We start from the raw sequence: 25,987 nt of genomic DNA on the forward strand, positions 1-25,987 counted from the left end.
TGACTCTTACTAATTTTTACATATGTACCATAGAAAGCAACCTATCAGGCTGCATCACAGCCTAGTATGATAACTGCTCGGCCCAAGACCATAAGGAACTACAGAGAGTCGTGAACACAGTCCAGTCCATCACACGGATCCGGCTCCTATCCATTGACTCTGCCTACACCTCCCACTGTCTTGGGAAAGCGGGCAGCATAATCAAACACCCCTCCCACTTTACTTTAGTCCAGATAACTTTTTGAAAAAATTACTACATTTTTAAGAAATGATCAATTGTGGTTATATTTTAACAGATCCAAATGTTAGAAAAAAACACTCCTCAGATTTATATTACATTGAGATCTGTTCACACTAACCTTTTCCATAATATGTATTCACATTATTAACTGTGCGTAAAAGTTGCGATAATGATCTTGCTCCATGTGAATGGCAACAAACCGGCAGCTATAGTCCTAGAACCGGGCCTGAATTATCTTGCACCATGTTTACAATAATGCCATCTTTTTGGTTGCATAAATGTGAAACCGAGGGGGTAGCTTTCACTTTATTTCGATAATATATGGGAATTAAAATTACTTTTATCCTAATGGGAAAGAGCTATTGCATTCAACAATCTCATATAAGTTCACTGGTAGAGCTTTCAGACGTGAGCAACAACCATGCCTCTGTTTCAAAACAAACCACTGTAAACCTTTTACAACATCAAAACATTTAAGATTACAGTATGAGGGGACTATCATAAAATCGGTACAGTGCAAAAGGAGGCCATTCGGCCCATCAAATTTGCACCGACCCTCCGAAAGAGCACTCCAGCCCCCATGCATTGATCATGACTAATCCACCGTCCTGCAACATCTTTGGACTGAGAGGGGAAACTGGAGCATTCGGAGGAAACTCACTGAGACACGGGAAAAAGTACGAACATCACAGAGTCACCCACGGTCAGAATTGAACTAGGGTCCCTGGCATCGTGAGGCAGTAGTGCTGACCACTGCCGCCCTAACTTCTACCTTGTTTACATTGGCTTAATGGGGCAATATGTAGGGCTTCACTTTGGGGAGCATAGTTTCAGTGGAGTGATTTCCATTTAACTTAACAAAATCTCTATTCTTTGCATGTACCTCGTGTAGTGTTGTTTCTATTTTCTTGCATAGGCAGACAGTGTTGCTTTGGCAACACCAATGTTGCTGGGAAACTAATGGAAGATAGCTTGCAGTTGCTTTCAACTGCAGTGCCTGATGGATGTCACACCTGATTCTTGAATTATCGTGCTTACATAAAATAATTTAAATACCATTGAGTGGTGACATGCAAGTTCACTGCAATGATTCTCTGCACTGTCCTTCTGATCAGAACCGTACCACCATGTGGAAGGTAGCACAGACATTATCTACTTCCTCCACACATGGAGTCAATAATTGGCAAAGCAGTCTAATCCTGTGTACCTACTTGAGGTTAGCTAATGAGTGATATTGGCAAAGCTTGGGGAAGTAGATATCCATATTATTGCTTTGGTCAGAATTGTTGAGTGTGGGTTTGAGGCAAGGCAACATAGAAAGGTGTTGATGAGAATTAATGTTGTAAAGGACAGTTTTAAAATGTCAGATTCCCATGAGTATATTACTTCAGATCTTCTTTTACACCATTGCATATTTTTAGATGCAGCACTAATATTTAATGATTAGAAGCAATGTGCAACACAAACAAAACATAACTGAATGTCAATTCATCAAAATATTGTTCCCTCAGTGTATAATGTCACTTTGGTGCAAAGGTAGTTTTTAGGATCAGCCATAATTAGCATTTTTATGTTTTTCCTTTGGTCACCAAGTTTGAAGCATGTTGGCACCATGGAATGGGCTACAGGGTCTGGTGTAAAATAACCAGTTGCAGTGTTTTTCTTCCCATTCCAGCAATGTGCCTCAGCCCCAGTCTCCCAAGAACACCCCTTACTGTACCTATAAGCAGTTATTAATTTCCTACACCAAACATTTTCAATCTTGTTTGATTATCAACTAATGCTAAATTAAGGATAATTCTGTGCTATAGACTCATTTGGATTTGTTTATTGCCACGTGCGCCGAGGTACAATGAAAATTATTTTTCTGCAAGCAGCTCAAACAGATCATTTAGTACATGAAAATAAAATAAAATTAAAGAAAATACATATTAGGACAACACAAGGTATACAATGTAACTACATAGACACAGGCATCGGGTGAAGCTTACAGGAGTATAGTATTAATCAGGTCAGTCCACGAGAGGGTCATTTAGGAGTCTGGTAACAGCGGGTAAGAAGTTAAGTCTCTTCGTGCGTGTTCTCAGACTTTTGTATCTCCTGCCCGATGGAAGAAGTTGGAAGAGTGAGTAAGCCGGGTGGGAGAGGGTCTTTGATTATGCTGCCCGCTTTCCCCAGGCAACGGGAGGTGTAGATGGAGTCAATGGATGGGAAGCAGGTTTGTGTAATGGTCTGGGCTGTATTCACGATTCTCTGAAGTTTCTTGCGGTCTTGGGCAGAGCAGTTGCCATTCCAGGCTGTGATGCAGCCCGATAGGATGCTTTCTATGGTGCATCTGTAAAAGTTGGTAAGGGTTAATGTGGACATGCTGAATTTCCTTAGTTTCTGTAGTAATCCACGGGAGGCAGGAGTTCCGTCACCACACCAATATTTATTTACAATAACAATATTACAGGAGCAGCTACAAACAGTGCTGCTAGCAGTCCAGTCAACTTAAGACTGGCTCACAAAGCCTACACAGGTGCTTATATGGGCCCCCTCAATGAGCTATCATTGAGGGAGCTCATACTCCAATTGGCCAACCAATAAAGCCAATTGGAGTTCATTACATTTTCTGAAGAAGTATAGGCGCTGTTGTACTTTCTTGATGGTAGCATCGACGTGGGTGGACCAGGACAGATTTCTGGTTTTGTGCACTCATTACCATTCTGAATTTGATTCAGACTTCTTTCACAAAGGACTCTTGGAGCCTTTCATCTCCCCTGTGTGGGTGGATTTGGACCTAGTTCTCAAAGCGTTTTTCCAGTATTAAACACACAATATGCTGTACCTTGCTCCACTGAAAGCTGCAGTAGTATTTTTTTGTGGATGAGCTATCTCAAAGTAAATTTGCATTGAGGACGAAAAAACAATGCCACCAAACAGGAAGCAAAATGTAATGATGGTGGAAGGGCTAAAGAGTTAGTTGAAATGAAGGTGTTTAAAAGTATTGAGAGTGATGGGAAACTTGGTGGGTGCACCAAAGGACGGGAGTGTAGTGATGAATAAGAGGGCAGCATTTCCTGAGCTGTGGTGCCCAAAGCTGACTGCAGCAGTTCAAGTAGGGTCTGACCCAAGATCTATAAACTGCCACTGCTGTATAGCTTGAGGTGAAGGCCTTTCCGATTGTTTGCACAGGGACACTGGCGTGGAATATACGGCCACAGACTGGCTCTTCAGCCCAATTAGTCTGTGTTGGTATTTATGCCCACAGTGGTTAGCACTGTTGTTTCACAGCGCCAGGGTCCCAGGTTCGATTCCCGCTTGGGTCAGTGTGCGGAGCCTGCACGTTCTCCCCGTGTCTGCGTGGGTTTGCTCCAGGTGCTCCAGTTTCCCCCCACAAGTCTCAATAGACGCGCTTGTTAGGTGAATTGGACATTCTGAATTCTCCCTCCGTGTACACAAACAGGCGCCGGAGTGTGGCGACTAGGGATTTTTACAGTAACTTCATTGCAGTGTTAATGGAAGCCTACTTGTGATAATAATAAAGATTATTATTACCCAACCCTCACTATCCTCCCATTCTGCCTACCTCATCTCAGCCTTTCAGCATATCTTTCTATTCCCCTTTCATCTGTGTTCATCTGGAATCATAGAATAGAATCACTACAGTGCAGAAGGAGGCCATTGAGTCTGTACCGACCCTCTGAAAGATCATCCTACACAGACCCACATCACCCTATCCCCGTAACCCCACCTAACCTGTTGGACACTATGGGGCAATTTAGCATGGCCAATCCACCTAACCTGCACATCTTTGGACTGGGAGGAAACCGGAGCACCCGGGAGAAACCCATGCAGACACTGGAAGAACGTACGAGCTCCACACAGACAGTCACCCAAAGCTGGAATTGAACCCAGGTCCTTGATGCTGTGAGGCAGCAGTGATAACCACTGTGCTGCCCTTTTTTCCTTTTTTGCACATCCAAGGCATTTTACCTCAACCACTTCCTGCATTCCACACTCTGAGTAAGGAAATTTCTCCTCACTTCCTTGTTGGTTTGTTAATTAATACCGTGTGTGTGTGTGCATGCGTGCGTGTATATATGGCCCTTCACTTTGGTCTCTTCCACAATTGGGAACGTTCTATTCACATCTACTTGGCCCGACCTAGTCATAATTTTAAGACCTGTTTCAGGGCACTCGATCTTTTTGCTAAACAGGAAAGTGCTAATCTATTCAATCATTCCTGATCTCTGTGCTGTTTTTGGCCTTGTAAATCTTTTTTTATTATTATTATTCCTTTGTTCCTGTGCAACGCTCACTGTCAAGAAAGTATTTTGATTTATTTGTCGTAGATACAGCCCCGCATTGAACTTCCTCCCATTGCTGTTCTCGTCCTCCTGATATAAAGGCTAGCGTTCCATTAGCCTTTGATGATTGCTTTATACCTGACTGCAATTTGGTGATCTGTATACATGAACCTTCTTTTACAAGTACTCTGATCTGTCCTATGGTTCAATTGGACATTCACCTCCATTAAATTCTACCTGTCGCAGGTTTTTCCCATTCTCTTGATCTATCACTTTGTTGCTGCTTGAACGCCATGAGAACTTGATTGATACTTTACCAATTAGACTGATGTGTCTCATTTTCTGAATAATGTGCGACCACTTATTGCTACCTCAGGATAAAATATAATAGTGTAATTGAGACTTTAGTAAATGTTTGTGCCCTCTCATTAAATCTGAGATGGTTCAAGTTCTCAGCATTGTGCCAAAAACAGAATCAAATCCTGGCTTCCTAATGTTGCTAACTGTTCTCTGATGAGCAAATAAAGTCCACAGACTTTCAAAACCTGAGAATAGTTACCAAGGCAATGGAGCTTTGTGCATCTTCCTGTGTATAAGCTGCAACTTGCAGTGTAATTTGCTGCTTGAGCATCCCAGTGATAGACCAAGAGCAGTTTAAAGCACACAAATGGAATTGGAGAATTGAAATTTTTAAAATGACATGAACGTAAAATTTGACCCTCTTCTTTTGGTAGATCGAGCTGGCAGTATAAGCACCCTAGATTCTTTGGATTTTGCTCGGTATTCTGATGATGGAAATCGGGAGACTGATGAACGGGTGGCAGGTAAGCATCATCTCACACACCTTGGCATAAACATATTAACATATCTCCGATAGCGTGCTCCAAATTCTTGGCAGATGTGACAACGTTTGTGATTGAATCCTGTTTAGGCTGGACAAATCTCTTATTTTATCCGTTTTCTCCTGATGTTCAGTGAAGGAATTGCAGGTTAAGCAAATTGTTTCAAATGTACCTTCCCGCCCTTCAATTTTGCCAACCTCTTTCAACGTTCCAAAGAGGGTTGATGTTCAAAGGTTCACGATGAAAGTTTCTCTTTCAAAGTTTATTTACATAACACTGCAGTTAGTTTAAAACCAAATGTCAGCAACATGAGATGGTGGCTTGACTAGCAGTTTTCAATTTCCATTTCAAGTAAAGTTGGTCATTGGATGGTCCTTAACCAATAACGTTTGGTCTGAAGGAGGGAAACTGACTGACGGGCCCTTTCAGTGCCCAACTTTGTTTCATTTGTTTGAGCCATGAATAAACATTTGGGTGTGTTGATAGAGAACGGTATGAAAATTTGAAAGATAAATATTTACTGCCTTGGCCTCCATCTTACGAAAACATATTTATTTGCTGTAGGACACTTTAGCGAAGGTGTACTCTGAATGGAACGTAAATTTTATAGTGGCTGCCAAAGAATAAACACATTACAGAGAAAATAACCATGACAATTATAGCACTGGTAGGAAGGAATGCTTAACAAAGATTGATATCAAAATTGTATTCGGCACTGAAAAGATTAAGTATTGAAAATGCAGTATCTTCATCTAACATATTCTAACTTTGCAATTCAGCATTCAAATGAAGCCCAATCCCATTTTAGCACGTGCAGGAATAATTGGAAAAGCTGGTGACATATTGAGTACGACATAATCCTGCACTGCCTGCAGTAATGAGAATTTATTGAAGTGTCTAACTCTTTTTATATGAATTGGCAGGCCTGCTAAATTGTGCAATTTACACATTATTGTAGCTAAACTTGGGAGTTAAGTGCTTCTCTGTTCCTTTTGAGATATCAAATACTGGAGCATTTAATGGCTGGAGATCAGCAAGGGTGTTTATTGTTTTTTGAGAACATCGTAGCTGATCAAATGTTTCATTTGCTGAATAACCTAAATGAGGATTTGTCCAGCCAAGATTATGCATTTTAGCAAGTAATGTCTTCTATTTTGACTGCAAGAGAAGAATGGGACATAGTATTTCTCTTACTTTCCCTTTCTGGCTTACCAATTGACACTGGACTTTCTGCTTGTGTCACCTTGCAGTTAAAAAGGCAAATACTTTCTCCTTGTTTTGGTGTTATGTTACCCACCATGGCACTCTTGTCCTTTCACTGCAGCGCAAAACACCGGCTCCCTTTGTTCCTGAAATAGTTCCTGGTCTGTTTCCATAATGAACCTTTCCAACTTTGAGTAGAAGTCTGGATGGTGGGTTTCATAGTGGGAAAATACAGTACTGGTACTGAGATATTTCCAAATAGAGCGGAAATTTATTTTTCTATAACTTAACAAAAAAGGCCACCTTAGACAGGAGAACGCAATATTTCCTTTTGCCTCTTCTCACACGCCCCATTTCCCCCAACCCATCTCCAGTCTGCTTGTGTTTTAAATATTTGCACACATGGACGATATTGTTGAACAAAGAAAAAAACATGATTAACATTGCAGGTGGAGAATATTTTAAAGAGACCCCAGATTTATCTGGATGCGCCTGCCTTACTGTAAATTGGACATGGGGATGAATTTCCAGCTGTCAGTTCATTCATCGCCCTGCTGGTGTTGACTGTCAACAGAGACTTCTCTAGATGCGGCCCTCCTTGATAAGTCCCTTCTTGATAAGTTACAAAATGAAGTGTGTCATTGGTGAATCTGGACAGTTGATAGCTGCGATAATCCGTCTTATTATTTCCCAACTAAAGTTAAAGGCTGACATTTTGCATCAAGTTACACAAAGCTCAATCTCCAAGTAACATGAATGGTATATTGTGCATTTCAGTAGGTGGATGCAATAGTTCATATTGGGAATTTCAATATGTTTGACTTCATTATTTAACTTGGGACTGTAACCTGTTTGAGCTTACAAAATTGGGAAGTGAAACGGAAGATCTTTTCAATGCTCTAAGTATGTACTGCAGATGGGACATCACTGGCTAGCATTTGGACAAGTTTTTAATCAGAAATATTGTTTCTCCAAGTTGAAATGTGACGGTTCAATTGTGCTTGCTCTCGGGGATGAATTGCAGTTGAAATACTTGACCTTTTATGCTGTGTGCTACCAAAACTAACGCCCCGAGTTCCTGAGATGTGGGTCTCATGCAGCCACTGCAACTCTGACACAATCCTGCAAGGGCTTCCCCAAGTCCATCAGCCAGAGGTCTGTCTTTTTTTAAAAAGTACTTTTATTCAAAATGTTTAACATTTAAAGCACACAACAGTACAAAGTAAAACCAACACAAAACCTCAACCCCCCCCCCCCAGCAAATTTCACCTTTTCCAAGTGCAGGAACTCCATTAGATCCCCTAGCCACACCGACGCACAGGGTGGAGAAACTGACCTCTGCCCCAACTGGACCCGCCTGCAAGCGATCAATGAGGCGAAGCCTAAAACATCTGCTCCTCTCCCATCTGTAACTCCGGCTAGTTCGGCACTCCGAATATGGTCCCTAATCTTCTTGATTAATAAGAGGATCAGGGGTTATGGGGAGAAGGCAGGAGAACGGGGATGAGAAAATATCAGCCATGATTGAATGGCGGAGCAGACTCAATGGGCTGAGTGGCCTAATTCTGCTCCTATGTCTTATGATCTCATGGGACTGAGCTCTAAATCCAGAGGGCTTTTATCTTTAACCCAATTTTGATACTGTGGATGATCAACAAATCCAGGCAACTTTGCTTTAGGTTGCAGCCAACCACCTGGGACCCAGTGCCTCTGGAGCCAGCAATGCAGGTATGGGTTGTGTGTTTAAGTCGGATTGCGTAGAGTGCTTCCAGGAAAACCTCAGTGCTGGGATGATGGCAGGAAAGCAGTTCAACAGCTGGTGGCTTTGGAAACCAAGTGAGGCAGGCCACAATCCAGTGGGAAAGTAGGAAGTGTTGACCAGTGCTCGCATCGGCTTCAGAACAGTCTTGCCAGCTGGACTGTTGAGGACCGCAGAGGAAGGAAGATGGGATATGATGTACACTTTAAACAATCAGGAATTTGCGTACCAATGGAAGCTTTGACGGTAATATATTTTCCATAAAACATTTTTTTGCTTTAAGCTATTTAAATTGTTTATCAAAGATTATTGGAGGCAAGGGGCATTACTGCAAATTGTGTAACGAAAGACCATTCATTTCTAAATGACCTGTAATTGAAGATCTTGGGATCACAAATGTACCACAGCCATGCTGGAAAGGCATGTTTGTTCATCGGCATGAGTAAGAACAGCTGCCTGGGGATGCTTTCTTTTTCAAATATTTTTCCGAGGAAGGGGCGACATGTTTGCAAGTCTTTTTAAACTCCTGTACATCTATTGAGTTTTAAACAGTCCTGGTTCCTAGATCAAATATATTCAAGTATGGCATACTTATAAAATACCTACACTGAACAACCATTAAAGTGAGTACCCAAGTATGGGTATATTTTAGAGAAATTGAAAAGTTCCATAAATTATACTGCAAAAATGACATGTGAATCAGACTTGTTTTTTTTCAGGATTGGAATTCATTTTGGATGTGAAATAATAAACAGGCGAGCTATCGTGATCTAAACCAATCCACAGAAAAGATGCATGTTTATAGCTCAAAATTTATAATTATTTGTCCACTGGTGTGATTGAAATAAAGACTACCGTAATGCTATGTAACCTAAAGTGACTGGTACTTTATTCTGAGGTCTCTTTAAAACGCTTGCCAATAAGCATTGGATTTACGAATATAATAGCAAACTTGAAAAACATGCAGCAGACCAAGATCTATTTCAGAGGTTAATAGCTGAAAGCAGGCTGGTGTTTCAATGTTTAAAACCAGCAACATGTCCATGATGGTGCTACACCTGTATACCTACACCTGCATCAACATTCATCAGTGTTGAGTTGTTGCTGTAACCTGATCTCTATATGATCCCTTTCTGTTTCACCAGTATTATGTTCCTATATGTTTGTAGTTTATTGATGCTGAACCTTGCTGTTTACAACATGCTCCTGCATCTGTGAAATTCTGTAGTTTCTTTCCAGTTCCATCCATTTCAATTAGTTGTTCTGCACTGTTGATCTGCGTTATTGGAAAAGTAGCCAAATTATCATTGTAGTTTGCTAAAATTATGTACTCCTAAAGTAAGCCCCAATCTCAATAGTTCTTGACTTCATTACTGGAAGCAAAGTGACAATGGTTGAACAACGATATTCTCTTGTTCCATCACAAAATCCATTCCCAACAAGGGGCACCTGCCTCTCCCATTACTCTGCAATACAGTTGAGCTGGGGTTTGAGTGAATAAGTAGAGGAATAGCATAGCACACAGTTTCCCAAATACATGGCGTTGCCATAACTAATAAATTGAATTTCTTTTAATCTCTATGATCTGGTCTAAACTAGTGGAAGATCAGCTACAAATCTGCTAATTGAATGATTTTCATGAAAGACCTTTGGTTGCTGTTCAACTGATGCATGTCTCAATTTTAGATCTGTTAAGTAATTAAAAATAACCACTGAAGTTAATTGTTGGAGGTGCCCTGTCTGCCATTCGGTAGATGTTAAAGAAAATCACACAGCGCTGTCCTGAAGAAGAGCACAGGGGAATTAACCCTGGTGACCTGGACAATATTTATCCCTCAAACAACATCAATAAAACAGATTGCTCATTATCACATTGATGTTGTTGGAGTTTGCTGTGTGCAAATTGGCTGCTGCCTTCCCCACATTACAACAGTGACCGTACTTCAAAAGTATTTGATTGGCTGTTAAGCGCTTTGGAAAGTCCTTTGATTGTGAAGGGCACTATATAAATGCAAGTCGTCTTGTGGGAATTTATGTATGTGAATGATGGATGCAGTTGTACTTCAAGTATAAATTTTCTCTACCTTCCCCTCTGTCAAACAGCCTACTGGTCGTTCTTCTCAAGTACTTTCACATAAATCAAAGCCTTATTAAATACTTTGAGAATTGAAAATAGCCTGCTTTAAATCTAACTAGTGACTTAAAATTAACTAATTTAATCTTTAAAGTTGATTAACTTTTTTGAATTGTTAGAATTAATTAATCTTCCTCGTTTTCCAAAGCTTTTACCATTCCGCACCCAGCCCCCGCCCACACATCACTCAAGCTTGCAAAACACACAAATTGCTTGGGAGTTCATTTGCAAATGTTTATAAATCTCAAATAAAGCAAGGAAATCCATTTCCTGGGGATATTTATACTTGGGACTTCTGCTCAGCATTGTAATGAATGCTGGTTTAAAACTACGAATGAATTTGTCTTAATGGGACTATTAAGAGATTCCCGGTATAAAACTGTAGTCAATTTAGTTTGTTTTTTAAAAAATAAATTTAGAGTACCCAATTCATTTCTTTTCCAATTAAGGGCAATTTAGCATGGCCAATCCACCTACCCGGCACATCTTTGGGTTGTGGGGGTGAGACCCATGCAGACACGGGGAGTGACCCAGGGCTGGGATCGAACCTGGGCCCTCGGCACCGTGAGGCAGCAGTGCTAACCACTGCACCACCATGCTGCCCAATATGGCTCTTTGTAGAAAGGAAAATTTTACAAGAGAGTATGAAACCTTAAAAAATATTCTAGGTGTGGAAAATCGTTTTAATTACTTTAGGTTGGTTTTAATTAAATTGGAATTTTGCATAAGTAGTAAGGCTAGCAAATTCTAAATCTTTCATTTAACGCGCTGGGTTTAATCCCAACACCCTAGTGCTTGGCATGGTCCGCAATCAGCAAAAATAATTTTGCCACATTGGCTGAAATTGGTTCACATTTTGTCTTTCTTAGGACGTAAATCACATGGTCCTCTACCTAATGTGTTGGCTGCATGATTCTGTCGCACTGGTCCTCATTATTGCAGGCATTCTTAGTGACCTTCTGAAATCAGCATTTCACCAATTTAAATGTAAAGAATGGCCTTGTGTAAAATGTGTGAACATTTTGCTGGAGCATGGACTGTGTAAGCACTAATTAGTAATTCGGTTCCACAACAGCGTAAATAGTGTTCCTTAAAGGACCGCTGGAAGGTGTTGTAGAAAAATAAAGGGTACCCCTCCTATAACTCTATTGCTAGTTTGCGCACTCCTCTTCCAAGGCATTTTCCTCTCTTTTTCAACCTTCTCCTTCCCACCATTTCCTCCTGTATTCCAATCTAACCAACCACTTTGCCTCTGATTTTCCCAAAGTTATGTAATTAGTGCCAATGTTTCAAAATATGCCAGCTTCATTATTTATTCGGTGTGATTAGATTAATGTTGACACCTAACAGAAGAGCTGAACAGTTGGCATATTTATATTGCGAGAGAGAAATGTCTGAAAATGTTCGACGTTGAGGGCAGGATCCTGCTAATACTACACATAACTGGCAACTTTCCTAATATGGCATGGCTGATTGTCTATCTGTTGTGCAACTCATTCAAATTCAATGGGATGAAAATTGTATGAATTCTACCTCGAGCAAACAACCTGCATCTATATAGCGCCTTTAACACTGCAGATTGTCCCAAGACTCATTACAGGAGCGCCATCAAACAACATTTGACATGGAACTGCAAAATGAGATATTAAAACAGGTGACCAGAGGCTTGGTCAACCATCTGGATTTTAAAGAGCAACTTAAAGAAGGAAAGAATGGTTTTAGGGAGGAAATTCTCGAGCTTGGGCCTCAGCCAGCTGAAGGGTAACAATGGTGGAGTGATTAAAATCAGGGACTCACAAGTGTTCAGATAATCGGCCACACAATAACATTGAAAATTGCCCCATTATTTTAGGAGATTTGCTTTGCAAACTTTATCTGTTGTTTACAGCATCATTTCTAGTCCTCCACTGTGTCCAGTGCAGTTTGTAGGACTGACACAATACTGCTGTCAATGTTTAACGGCAGTCACCATTTATGTAAGTATTTAACTTACATGTATGCTCACAGTTCCCCTTTTATCCAAAGTGGGTGGAGGACATTAGCATAGATGCAGAATGCTGCTTTTGTTTTGATGGGCTGGAGAATGTGGCAGGACAGGAAAGAAAGCGATAGTTAACTACAAAGTCATTTGCAGGATAGACCATCTTTCCGAAAAGCAGGTTTGAGCTTTCAAATCTCCAAACACCATTTGCACTCCATACGGTGTAGACCCTGTAGATCAACAATGCAATAGAATACTGTCTAGCCCATGCTTTATATCTGTATATCAGCTCTTGATCTGTGCGTACATAATTTCATGAGAAGCACGGTAGGTTATGTCAGCGCACTTCAAGACCTAATTAGATAGTTTTGATTTTGGTCTAAACTGAAGCTTTACCATGATTTGTTGACTGTTTGAAACTGTGTGAATTTTTTCCATACTGTTTTTACTTTAGACAGTGCTTTTCATTGTTTGGCATTAAAAATGTCAGTGAAACATAATACAGTACAGTTGCGGTTGACAGGCATTTAAGATCAATGGAGACAATAACAATACTGCTTGATTTTTTTTTTCAGGAGAGGTGGGGGAAGCATCTTAGTAACTCTGCAGTGGGGGATTAACAGCTGATGTCAGATGGAAGTCCCTGACAGAATAGTTATATTATACTTGGGTTCTTAATGGGGAGAAAAAGTAGCCATTTCTTGCTCTTTTTATGTTCTCATCGCTGAGTTGCATGTGAACAATGTTGTGTAACAGGAAATATCTAAGTAATTTATACCTATTAAATGTAAATTAACTTTTGCACTGTGGTTCAAGAAAAAAATCTTTGCAGTATGCGAGATTGATAATGGCCCCTTGTATATTAAGCATCTGGACGTACATGGGCTGATGTTATGATAAGTAATGTGGCTTGGAGTTTCCGTTCAATTGTGTGTTTTTTGGGAGCAGTTTCCCAGCTATTTTGTATTATCCAAGTGAAGGATTGCAGAACTTTAATCGCAAATCTAGTTTTCACATTCTTTGTGTTAGTTTTAAAGGCGGCTCACTAGAAGCTGGCCCTGCCTACAAAACTGGTCACACCCATAGTGAGTTAATTTGAGTTGAGAGTTTGACTAATCACCCTTGTTTACAGGCCTTTGAGGAGAATACAAAACGTAAACTGTTACCATTGAGTCAGGAACTGTATAAATCACGTTTTGAATGAATTATTTCTTTAAATTTACCGAGGAACGGACTACTGTACCCCAATCTAATCAAAAAATCGGTTTGTATATCCTTTTACAAACTAAATGGGTTCCTCACAAGTGTAGATTGACAGGGATTTAAAATGCATATTTTTCTTGAACCCTTGGCTGCCTGAATCAACTTTTACCAAGTTAACACTCGTAAATATGTCAACAAATAATTCAAAAAGCAAAATTTTTCAAAAAGATTTTTAAATGCTGCCCATTTGCACCAGGTCAGGATTCATTTTGCATCCAGCGATTATGTAAATGAGCAGAAACCTGGGCCCTTAAAATGGGTGCAATCTGGTCTTGAACGGCCAATGTGGTAATTCTACATCCTGGGGGTGAGTCTTTATTAGCTGCCCCTACAAAAAATGTGTTTGATAAACTAACTGTAGCATCACTTTTTTTGATATTTGCCCAGCCATTCATTTTCTTTGAACTTCCGCAAGGCTTTTGACACTGGATTGGGCCCATTGGTGTAAATGTTTCTCCAAACCTTACTATTAACATTGCTGCTTGCCACCCACTGCACCTCGGGGATGCAACTAGATGTTTCCCCTTCCTCTATATTTGCGATTGGAAGCAAATCTCTGTATAATCAGAGGCCTTGGGTTTCAAGCTGGTGCAATCGCTCCCACCCAGAATTTCATAGTTTTATTAAAAGCCACAGAAGATTTATCTCACAGATGATGTTTAAAGATGTGTTTTTCCTGTCCAGCAGGGCAATTATTTGTATCAACCCATAAACAATTTAAAGTTTTTAAGTATACAATCTGAAATCTGTAAAAAGAAAAGCAAATGACCTCCGGCTAAAGTTCTCCCATTTCTGTTTCTCCTCAAGCTGGAAATTGTGATATGAATTTTGCCCATTTTTGCTGGAATAAGTGCATATCATTCTGACAGCATAGTGCTCACAGGATATAATAAAACTATATTTGGCGACAAAACCAATCTTGTTAACCGTGGCAATTCAAACACACAATCGTGTACTCCTGGATGATGGCATGTTACAAAATGGAGTATGACCGTGCATTGCTCAATTGGACTATATGTTTCTCCTGCCTCAATCGTAAGGAAATTGTGCTGAGCAACTTGTTGCCAGACATGCCTTTCAGAAGATAATGTGATCTCTGCATTGATAGAATGGAAGGTAACAGCAGCCAAGACCTTATATTTATAAGGTCAAAAAGGCTGCTAGCAAGATCATTGTTATCGACTGGTATGCAGCGAACTACAATAGGTTAAATCTGTACTAACAAGGGAAGTAGAAAGACTTTATGGGAAGCTAACTGGGACTCTGGTTGGAAGTGCTGGTTCCCTAAAATGAAGCAAGCCTGTATAACTAAAACTAAAAACCAAGTAAGTAATTTCTTACCGAAATAAGCAAAATATGGACCAGGAATTTAAAAATGCACATTTTAGAATGGTGTCACAGTATGTCCACGTGATTTGTTAGTCACGCCAACCTGCCTTAAACTGTCATTCCATCAGTGTCTTACAAAAACTGATGCTGGTAAAATTACCCATCAAATCCAGAAGTGTGCCTGCTCGCACTTGAAGGTTTTAAATATTAAGAAATGCATAGAAAGCTGTCATGTTTCCTCAGCACCACATTGCATTATATCACACCTGATATTCAAACCAATAGCCATGTTCTAAATGTGCAGAGCCAGTTGAGTATAAGAAAGAGGGTTTGGTACGTTTCGGCGTGGCCAGTTCGGCGTGGCCAGTTCGGCGTAGCCGATTCGACGGAGGAATTTTTCGGCGGAGGGACGTTTCGGCGTCAAATTAGTTATAGTCGCAAAATGTTTGTGCAGCCCATATCCTTTAATTAACATTAAACTCTTAAAGAAAGCCGGTGTTACTGAAAGTATTGAAGCAGCTGCCCAGTGATCTACACTGCTGTCTGACTTAACACATTGTGTAAAGTCACAATATCTTCAGTAACACCGGCTGTATAAAGTCAGACCCGGCTTGGTGCTCCGCGGGGGAGCTTATGGACCCCAACTGTCAGTTGTGTCAATTTCAGCGGCCGGCTCACTTTGATCCGGAGAGGGAAGCTGCTCTCTCACTGAAACAATCAGCTGGCCGCTGAAATTGACACTGCCGGCTGCTCTCTCCCTCCAATCAGAAACATTAAAACTTAAAAGTTGGATTGGAGGGAGAGAGCAGCCGGCAGTGTCAATTTCAGCGGCCGCTGATTGCTTCAGTGAGAGAGCAGCTTCCCTCTCCGGCCGCTGAAATTGACACTGTTTTAATTAGATCCACGATGGGGGTTTTAAATTTATTTAAAAATCTATGCTAGCGCTTCCCATTGTGAGTCTACGGGGGTCTGACCTCTCCCCCCGCCCCCAGTAGACTTTCAATGGGAAGTGCTAGCATAGATTTTTAAATAAATTTAAAACCCCCATCTTGACGTCCCTCCGCCGAAAAACTCCTCCGCCGAATCGGCCACGCCGAAACGTCCCATTCCAATCGGCTACGCCGAACTGGCCCCGCCGAATCGGCCACGTCGAACTGGCCACGCCAAAACGTCCCATCCCCTAAGAAAGAATGGGGCCGTTGTCATCACATGGTGCACTAAACTTCAGTACATGGGCACAATGGCGGTAACTGTAAACAGGGTCCTGTATTCTGCAAATGGAGTTTTATTTTGAAATGCTATTATGTTGTGTTGTGTACATTCACCGTCTTTTCAGGGTTGATGCATAGTTTACTTCAGAAGAGCAAAGAGCTCTTGAGTTTAATTTGCAATTGTTGCTGATGATGCTGATTTTATACTTGCCGGAATTATCCCTGTGGTGCATTTTAATTAATTCGTAAATTTGGAATATTTTGCTCAAGCTTTCTGCATATGGTATCTGCTTTGGTGGAAGCAATGGGTGCTTTAGGGATAGTATCGATATTTCTCTCAGTGGCAAAAATGTAACTGTTTTCATTGGCAAAACTTTTTAAAAACAAATTGAAGATCTGGATCAATTGCATTGTACGTTAAAGTATGGAAAAAATCTCACCAAACTATTCTTATGCAAACTCTACTGCATGTATTCACAAGATTCCATAAATCGCATGCGTTCTGTTTTCAAAACTGTTTTCTTTTATTTTCACACCCATCCTTGTTTTTATTTTTCCTTTTTCTTGGTTGGATTCCTCTGTGTGTTTAATGCAATCCCTGTCCAGTCCTGGAATTTGAACTGCGGAAAGCCAAGGAGACCATTCAGTCCCTTCGTGCCAACCTGACACACGCTGCAGGTGGTGTACATTATACTTTCTTCTCTTTCTACTTTCATAATGCATAAACAAGCCTGGAACATTTAACATCCATGTAAATCTATTTTTGCTTTTTCAGCCTTCGCAGAAAGCGATGTTCCTTTACAGGAACGGAAAAATTATAAATCCAGCCCTGAAATTCAGGTAAGATTTCATGGGAGAGTATTTGACTACGCCCTCGTCAGATTAATTGTTTGCAACTGATGTGTTTTGCGTGTCCTGTGATAAATCACTAAACTTTCTTGCTTCCATGCAGAGGTAAGTAGTGTTTCCCCTTGGTATCTTTTTTATGATGTGGAGATGTCGGCGTTGGACTGGGTTGGGCACAGTAAGAAGTCTTACAACACCAGGTTAAAGTCCAGCAGGTTAATTTGGAATCATTAGCTTTCAGAGCACAGCTCCTTCATGAGGTGAGTGATGAACCTCACCTGATGAAGGAGCTGTGCTCCGAAAGCTAGTGATTCGAAACAAACCTGTTTGACTTTAACCTGGTGTTGTAAGACTTCTTACTGTATCTTTTTTATGGTATTCTTAACCTTCTGTCAGGCCAATTGGGTTAGTATCACTTTCCCACGCTGGATCCACCACAACAAAATGTAGTGATAACGTGCCAGCTTCCATGAGTTGACACATTTCAACATCCAACAACTTTTGCGCATGCAAGATCTAATACTATCTGTCACCTTTTCTACCACCACCCCCCTCCCCTCCCCAATGCCCCAAAGAAAAGTAACTAGCAAGGACGGGAAGTGCCCCATAACCTCTAACTGTAGGCAAATAATTATCCAAAGCCACCCCATCTGACTCCCATTTACAAGTCTGAAACTGTACACATTCTCCTCCGTCATTTCCCTGTTGTGTTCTGTTAGTTTTCAAAGTCATGGCACGACAGTTCCACTCGCACAGCTCTGAGTTTTACATGCTACTTTCTCTCCCTGATTCTGAGAGCGATTGTTGTTCCTCTGCCGCTCCAAAGCACGCTTGTTATCCTGGACTTCGGGGTTTACTCCGATCCTCAAATTCCTGTAAAATAAACTGTCCATACATGTTAAACTACTTGGAATGCATAACTTGGATTGGGCAACATATAGATAATGATTTGATTGTTGGAATTCACTTGTATCTCATGCAGTGCCTCTTCATGTGCATTATCTGAACATGATGTGACGAGTTTTTAAAAAAAGGAAGGGATGCGATATGTTAGATTACTGGTGAAGCAGCAAGCCCGATCAGCTGTGTTAAACTCAGCACTTCCTAATCTCCAGCGGCATGGTGGCACAGTGGTTAGCAATGTTGCCTCAGAGCTCCAGGGACCCGAATTCAATTCTGGCCTCCGGTGACAGTCTGTGTGGAGTTTGCACTTCTTCCCCGTGTCTACGTGGGTTTTCTCCGGGTGCTCTGATTTCCTCCCACATTCCAAACATGTGTACGTTAGGTGAATTGGCCACGCTAAATTGCCCCTTAGTGTCCGGGAGGTTTGGTGGAGACATTCTTAAGTAGGATGCTCTATCGGAGCAAGGGCCGGTGCAGACTCAATGGACCTATGGCCCCCTTTTTGCACTATTGGGATTTCATGATTCTAAGCACATGGAGAACCATGAGTTTTATTTGTGAAGACTGATAACTTATAATACACCATTATAGTGGCACAATTGAAGAGGTTTCAAACATTCAGACAGATTTCACATGCTGGTGCTTAAATTCCCAGAGTAGAACCACACGTCATTTCTTTCCTGTGATTGCTGCTGGTGCCTTCTTCTTGGATCTCAGTTTGAAGAACAAGCAAATTGCTGCAGTCCCTGTATGTGTAGCTATCGCACAATTCCTCCTCCCTGTGATGGTGTAGGTATTGAAGTACTTGTGGAAGCCAGCGAACTGGTGTTGACTGCCAGCATCGTGACCCGCCATTCTCGCACCTCACACAAACATCACTTGGCTGCTCTCGTATCCTTCAGAGCACCCAAACTCCCAGAGGGCTCACCGCCAGAAGTACCGCCCCCACCTCCTCCTATTGGTCAGTGGAACAATGGGGTGCCGGATGTGACATTCGGAATGCTAATCGCTTATTGAACAATATGGGTGCCAATCGGATGGCAAAGCAAAATGCTGCGGTTTCTGGCAGTCGCGGCCAGCATTCTCAACCCTAAAGCCGGTCACGACCATTCAGCGGTTGTCCCACGGTCGGGAGCATTGCGACCGAACGCTCTGCAACCCACCCGACACCCAGTCGCAACATATGACTTACCAATACACACCAATTTTAAAATGAATAGGGATTACAAAGTACATTTTACGCTAAAACAGTCTCGAAACACACAGTCACTTTAACCACACAAATTGACTGTGGTCAAATACTCTCCACTTTGGACCCAAGCGAATGTCCATGGATTTCTTTCAAAAATTCACCCAGATGATCATCACACAGAAGTTTCCAAGCGTCTTCACTCCCAGGAAACAGGCTTTAAAATTTTCTTTCACAACACTGCTTTCCATCAGCGGTTTGCATTCTGAAATCCAGACCAGGTTTTTCAAATGACTTTTGAACAAAGCTTCCACTCCACTTGACAAAAAAAAACAGCATTTTGAACTCCCCATTAGGGAATATTTGTCTTAATTGCTGTGCAAACTGTTCATAATTGCTTTAATTCTCAATTCCCAGACTGTACTAAAATGGCTTCAAACATTTTTGATTTACCTCTGAAATCTGCTTTCCACTTTAACGCTGTTTACTGCAGCTGTCACTTTCTCTCACAACACCTTTTGTCTGCTTTTCCCTTTGAATTCTCCTCTGAACAATACCTTGGCCTCTGTCCCCTTACCTTCAGTCTTGAGACATTTTTTCTATCCCAGCACCCTAGTTATTTGGACTGTTTCGGGTTCCTTGGAAAGTTTGCCTCTTTGCATCTCCCTTATCCTGTCCAGTTTCTCCCGTCAAAGTTGAGAGATGTCCATTCCCTGGAGTTCTTCAACTGCAATATATCCAGTTGAAGCTTCATTCAAAAAAACTTGCTAACTTAAGACCCTCCAGTTGCTAAGCAACGCCTTCATGCTTCTGTTTTTATTTGCTCTTCATGCTGTCAACCTCTCTTAGCACAAACAAGCTCAGTTGGAACTTAACCAACCCAAACACATACAAACGCCATTGTCCAGCATGAATTTTAACTGTAGGCTTTACTCTTCCAGGCACAGAAACATTAAATTAAACCCACTTAAATATTAATCTTATTTCTAATGTTTACCAATACAAATATAAATCCCTTAAAACTACCTTTGTTTTCCTAACACTTTGTAAAATCTCGTTTTTTGATTTGTTTGCCGTTTATTTGTACCGAAACAAGATTAAATAGAATTGATTAAGTATATTAAGTTTTTATCAAAATATTTTGTATTGTAGTTCAAAGAAGCATAGGTTATGGGTATCTGTTTACCAAATTGATCAAGAATATTATTAATTTCACTGCTTTTTAGAAACAAATTGAGCCTTGATCTTCGACCATGTTGAGTTGTGAATGTGATTTAAAATTGGCCTTCGTAATTTGCATTGCTAATGTTTGCTGGATTTGTGTCTTTAATTTTGAAATATTCTTTCCCTTTGATGTGTTGAGGCCTGCTGGGTTTTGTGTGTTTCTCATTCATGATTACTTGTAAAGGATTTTGTTTTTGACTGAAGGAGTGTAAAGCTTATCCGTTTGTGTCTGGTCTCAACTCATAATATCCGAATTGCTTCACTTTTAGGATCTCCTCTCCTGTGGGAAAGACTTCCGTTCTCTGCATATTCTTGGATGTGCTGCCTTATTATGAGCTCAAATACTCATTCTTTTTTCCTTATAGGAAGCTGTTAAGCCTCTTGAGAAAAGGGCATTAAATTTCCTAGTGAATGAATATTTATTGAAGATTAATTACAAACTCACCTCGATAACATTTTCAGATGAAAATGATGACCAGGTAATAATGCTTAAAATGTATGCTAATGAGTAGCCCAGCATAAATTAAGCACTTGCTAACTTTTTTTCTTTGATGTAGGGAGCAGCTGTTTATGCATCAGCTGCAGTTATAGCCATTAAATGGCATGTCTTAATGACGTGTTTGATGAACGAGTTATCAATACATTTCGAACTGGTTGATTTTTAAATGTTACATTTGTCGATTGCCCTCAATTTTCCCGAACGGATTCTAAACTCAGAGTAGCCAGTGATGTTAGGGAGGGCAGGAATTAATTGGGCCAGAGACCGCGTGGTTCAGCCTCCGTGTTAAAGTCAGCGACAAAAATAAGAATAGAATATACACCTAATAATAATAATAATAACCTTTGTGAAAAAGGAGGAGAATAAAAATATTTTTTAAAAAATAATAATAATAACCTTTTATTGTCACAAGTATGAAGTTGCTGTGAAAAGCCCCTAATTGCCACATTCCGGCGCCTGTTCAGGTAAGCTGGTATTGCAATTGAACCGGTGCTGCTGGCCTTGTTCTGCATCACAAACCAGCTGTCTAGCCTATTGAGCTAAACCAGCTATGTTACTTTGATATTATTTACAGATAAATGGTGACATTTACAGTAATTTTAGATGCAAAGACCAAAGAATTAGTTGGGTCGAGGGAGTTTCTCTGTAACATAGGCTGAAGAGAAAAGATACAAAAATAACGTTCAATGATTTCATCACTGTTGGAAGAGTGTGTTGCCAGCACGATGTAAGCACTTTCCGTTGTAAATATGGGCAAAGGAATTTGTAATGGAAAAAGTTGCCTTTTAAAATTGTCACCAAGTTGTAATGGGAAATAAGGATTTGCAGACCAGAACTGAGGAGATATTGTTCTGCCATCTTTGCTAATCATGATTTTAATAGTGTTGTAGTTACCAAGCTAGAGGCATCAACAACCTGCTCCCTATTCACAGACTGCCTCATTGAAGGATATGGTAGCATTGTTCCGATTGAAATAAGTGACCTTGGGGTGAGGGGTACTGATCATTCTCTTCACATTAAATCACCCATTTATCATCACCATACTCAATGGAATAGATTAAAAACAGATCTAGCAGCTCAAATTCATAACATCATAGTCCCAAATATGTCTCTCCTCTCCATCACCATTGAGCCAGGTTGTCGTCATCTTGAGTTCTCTACTCAAAAGGCAGGTCCAACCCACCCTACAGCGCCACGATCTCCATCACGGGTAGGGCAAGGAGGCAGGTCTTGAATCCACCCCAGCCAAAACGGGGATTGTTGTGACACCAATGTGATGCATGCTGACCATCCAACCAACGGAACCAACCAGACGCTCCCCAAAGCTGTTAGAGCTGTGGCAACCTTTTAGTTAAATTTAGAGTACCCAACTCTTTTTTTTTCCCAATTAAGGGACAATTTAGCGTGACCAATCTATCTACTCTGCACATCTTTGGGTTGTGGGGGTAAGACCCATGCAGACCCGGGGAGAATGTGCAAACTTCACCCAGAGAGTGACCCGGGCCTGGGATCGAATCTGTCCTCGGCGCCGTGAGGCAGCAGTGCTAACCACTGTGCCGCCCGAGTTGTGGCAACATTTACATGCATGTTATAGCCTGGAGTTTTGGGGCAGTGGTGGCAGAGGCTCCAATTTATTTCCATCACATGGCTGACTCGGGAATATTTCCCATCCTTCCTGCCAGCCATTTGTGTATGTTGAAGGATTTGCAAATTGATACTCGTGTGTTTGGCCGTGTTATGGATGCTCCTTTCTTGACCATCGAGCCCTGGAGTGAGACATGAACCAGAGCACCTAGCTGAGAGGCAGGGAGGCTACCAAGAACTCCCAAACCAGGTGACCAACCCTGTTACATTGAGGAGTGTGGAAAAGATGCCAGGGGGAGCATCAGGCCTATCCGAGTTCTCAAACTAGTGAAGCACGACACAGGGCAAAATCTATATAATAACACGTAAGTAGCATGCTACACTATCGTATAAATCAGAGCAAAGCTAAGGAATGCTGCCATATCCAGTGGTGAATGAGTGGACAATGAAACAACAACAACAGGAGGAGGAGGCACTACCAACATCCCACCTCAATGTTGACAGCCCAGCATGTGAGTGCAAAAGGCAAAGCTGAATGTTCAAATTAATCTTCAGGAAGAAGAAGTATATGGTTCGTCTTGGGCTCCTCCTGAATTCCTCCTCATTGCAGACCAATTTTAAGGCAATTCAATTTTTAAAAAATCATTCAAGGGATGTGGACTTCGCTGGCATTTATTGCCCATCCCTAATTACCCCTGAGAAGGTGGTGGTGAATTGCCATCTTGACCTGCTATGGTTCACGTGGTCCACCCACAGTGCTGTTAGGGAGGGTGTTCCAGGATTTTGACCCAGCGACAGTGATGGAATGGTGAGATATTTCCAAATCAGGATGGTGAGTGGCTTGGAGGGGTACTTCCAAGTGGTGATGTTCCCATCATCCACTGCCCTTGTCTTTCTGACGGCAGTAGTCGTGGATTTGGAAGGGACTGTCCAAGGAGCTTTGTTTAGTTCCTGCAATGCATGTGGTGAACAGGGTGAATGTTTGTGGATGGGGTGCCAATCAAATGGGCTGCTTGGTGGTGTCAGGGTTCTTAAATGTTGTTGGAGCTGTGCTCAACCGGGCAAGTGGAGAGTATTCTAACACACACTTCACTTGTAGACTGCGGACAGACTTTGGGAGTCAGGAGGTGAGTTACTCACTGCAGGTTTCCTAGCCTCTGACCTGCTTTTGTAGCCACAATATTTATATTGCTACTCATATAACTAGATCAGTTTCTGATCAATAGTAAGCCCCAGGGTGATAGTAGTGGGACATTCAGCAATGTCATTGAATATCAAGAGGGCAATAGTTATATTTACTCTTGTTGGAGATGGTCATTGCCTGGTACTTGTGTGGCACAAATGTTACTTGCCATTTCTCAGGCCAAGCCTGGATACTGTCCAGGTCTTTCAGCATTTGAATATAGAATGCTTCAATATCTGAGGAATCATGAATGGTGCTGAACATTGTGCAATTATTCGCAAACATCCCCACTTCTGATATTATTGTGGAAGGAATGTTATTGAAGCAGTTGGGCCGAGGACACGACCCTGAGGAATTCCTGCAGGGATGACCTGGAGCTAAAACGACTGACCTCCAACAACCAACATACTTTGTGCTAAGTACGGTAAAGGTAAAGTAGCCATAGTTTCCGATGACCTGGGCCACCTTCCCCTTTGAGCGGAAGAGCTGACTGATGGTGATTTAACCTGAGGATCACCCTAAGCATGACTCAAATCATTGCAGAGTTTCTCCCCTGATTCCACTTGACTCCTGTTTAGCTAAAGCCCCTTGATGCCACACTCTGTCAAATGTGACCTTGTTGTCAAGGGCAGTCACTCTCGCCTCCCCCCTGGAGTTCAGCTCATTTGTCCATGTTTGAATCAAGGCTGTAATGAGGTCAGGAGCTGAGCGACCCTGGCAGAACCCAAACTGAGCATCCATGAGCAGGTTACTGCTGAGTTGGTGCCGCTTGATTGTACTGTTGATGACCCAATCATCACTTTACTGATGATTGAGAGTAGACTGATAGGGCAGTAATTGGTCAGGTTAGATATGTTTAGCTATTTGTGTACAAGACATAGCTTGGCAAATTTCCCATATTGCCAGTGTTGTAGCTGCACTGGAACAGCTTGGCCATTTCTGGTTTACAAGTCTTCAGTACTATTGCTAGAATGTTGACACGGCTTGTAGCCTTTGCAGTATCCAGTGCCTTCAGCCATTTCTTGATATCACATGGGCAAATTGAATTGGCTGAAGACTGACATCTATGTTGGGGACCTCTGTGAGATACCGGGGATTGGATCTTGACAATAAGAGACTCCACCACAATCTTCTCAAGGGAAAGTTGTGATGAAATATATGTGCTGACCTTGCCAGTAATGTTCATACCCCCAAGAATAAATGTTAATAAAAACACTAATGCTTTGCATTCAATATTGCATTAAAAGCTACAAAAATGTCTCGATTTCACTGACTCTTGCGTGGTAATTCTGAACTGGGATACATATTGCTAATAGCTGAGTGTGATGGTAAAGCAATTCTTCATCTTGTATTTTGGCTCTCAAGTTATTGCTTTGCAGCATAAAGCTTGAATTTTCATGAAATTGTGTAGTTTCTTTAAGGCTATTTTAATCGTATAGATTTAATCCTATACTAATTCATAAAATGGGTTCTTAAACTAATATCATTTGGTTACTGGACAGATCAGTCTCAGCCACTACTTTAAAAAAAAAAATGAGTGTGTTAATTTTTAACATTTTCTGAAATCTAGCATCTGTATAAATGTTGCATATTACTGAAATAAGTTGCTTCGCTATGTGAATTACGTTGCAGTTTTGGCATTTTCTGCCACATCTACCTCACAGCATGAAGCAGTTTTGTGTGTACAGACATGAGCCTACAATAAATGGAGACCCAGACCTTCTGTGAGATTGCATTCCTGGGTTTAATAATTAACTGCATAGTTGTAGGTAAAGCTGTTGAATCATGTCAGTGCCTGCCACCCTCTTTTTTTTTAAGTTAAAAGTGCCCAATTCCCCCCCCCCCCCCACACCTCCCAAATTAAGGGGCAATTTAACTTGGCCAATTCACCTGTCCTGCACATCTTTGGGTTGTGGGGGTGAGACCCACGTATACAGGATGAATAATGCATAGAAGCATTAAAATGCTGAGAACACAATACAGCATACAAGATAGGACCAACCCTCATGTGGTTTAAGTACTCTCTTTTAAGAACATATTTGTCGCACTGCTTGATCGAAACAGACATTTGGGATTATGTAATTCGAATCCTATACTCCCATGAAGTCTGGATTTTCTGTCAGAACTAAAAACATGAGAAAATTTTCAGTGGCGTGATCCAAAGGCTTCTGAAATCATTTGGTTGAGTTATTGCTGATCAAAAGCGCAATGGTGCAAATGTAGTAATAATAATTGCTTATTGTCACAAGTAGGCTTCAATGAAGTTACTGTGAAAAGCCCCTAGTCGCCACATTCCAGTGCGGG

At 41.2% G+C, this 25,987-nt stretch overlaps 2 protein-coding genes across 8 annotated transcripts in view; one reads left to right on the forward strand and one right to left on the reverse strand.

Annotated features, from left to right (window-relative positions):
• Positions 1 to 25,987, forward strand: part of relch (RAB11 binding and LisH domain, coiled-coil and HEAT repeat containing) — a 117,500-nt gene that overhangs the window by 6,149 nt on the left and 85,364 nt on the right. For 6 of the 7 annotated variants that reach the window (XR_005460600.1, XR_005460601.1, XM_038796535.1 and 3 more), the window contains exons 2-5: positions 5,268 to 5,357; positions 16,862 to 16,933; positions 17,031 to 17,095; positions 20,783 to 20,896. Coding sequence is in view for 5 of the 7 variants with exons in the window: in XM_038796535.1 (XP_038652463.1) it covers positions 5,268 to 5,357; positions 16,862 to 16,933; positions 17,031 to 17,095; positions 20,783 to 20,896 (341 nt within the window). In the remaining 2 variants the exon portion in view is untranslated. The remainder of the gene's footprint in view (positions 1 to 5,267; positions 5,358 to 16,861; positions 16,934 to 17,030; positions 17,096 to 20,782; positions 20,897 to 25,987) is intronic. The other variant, XM_038796539.1, reaches the window with a different exon arrangement.
• On the reverse strand, positions 18,674 to 18,859 carry LOC119965753 (ATP synthase membrane subunit DAPIT, mitochondrial-like). The gene has a single exon (XM_038796545.1). The coding sequence runs from the start codon at positions 18,857 to 18,859 to the stop codon at positions 18,674 to 18,676; it is 186 nt and encodes a 61-aa protein (XP_038652473.1).

Source organism: Scyliorhinus canicula, chromosome 5 (assembly GCF_902713615.1).
Source record: "Scyliorhinus canicula chromosome 5, sScyCan1.1, whole genome shotgun sequence".
Classification (NCBI taxonomy): Eukaryota; Metazoa; Chordata; class Chondrichthyes; order Carcharhiniformes; family Scyliorhinidae; genus Scyliorhinus; species Scyliorhinus canicula.

What these genes read in the sequence shown, in the direction of transcription:
- LOC119965753 (XM_038796545.1), bottom strand. Translation starts at nt 18,859, where the DNA reads ATGGCGGGTCACGATGCTGGCAGTCAACACCAGTTCGCTGGCTTCCAC.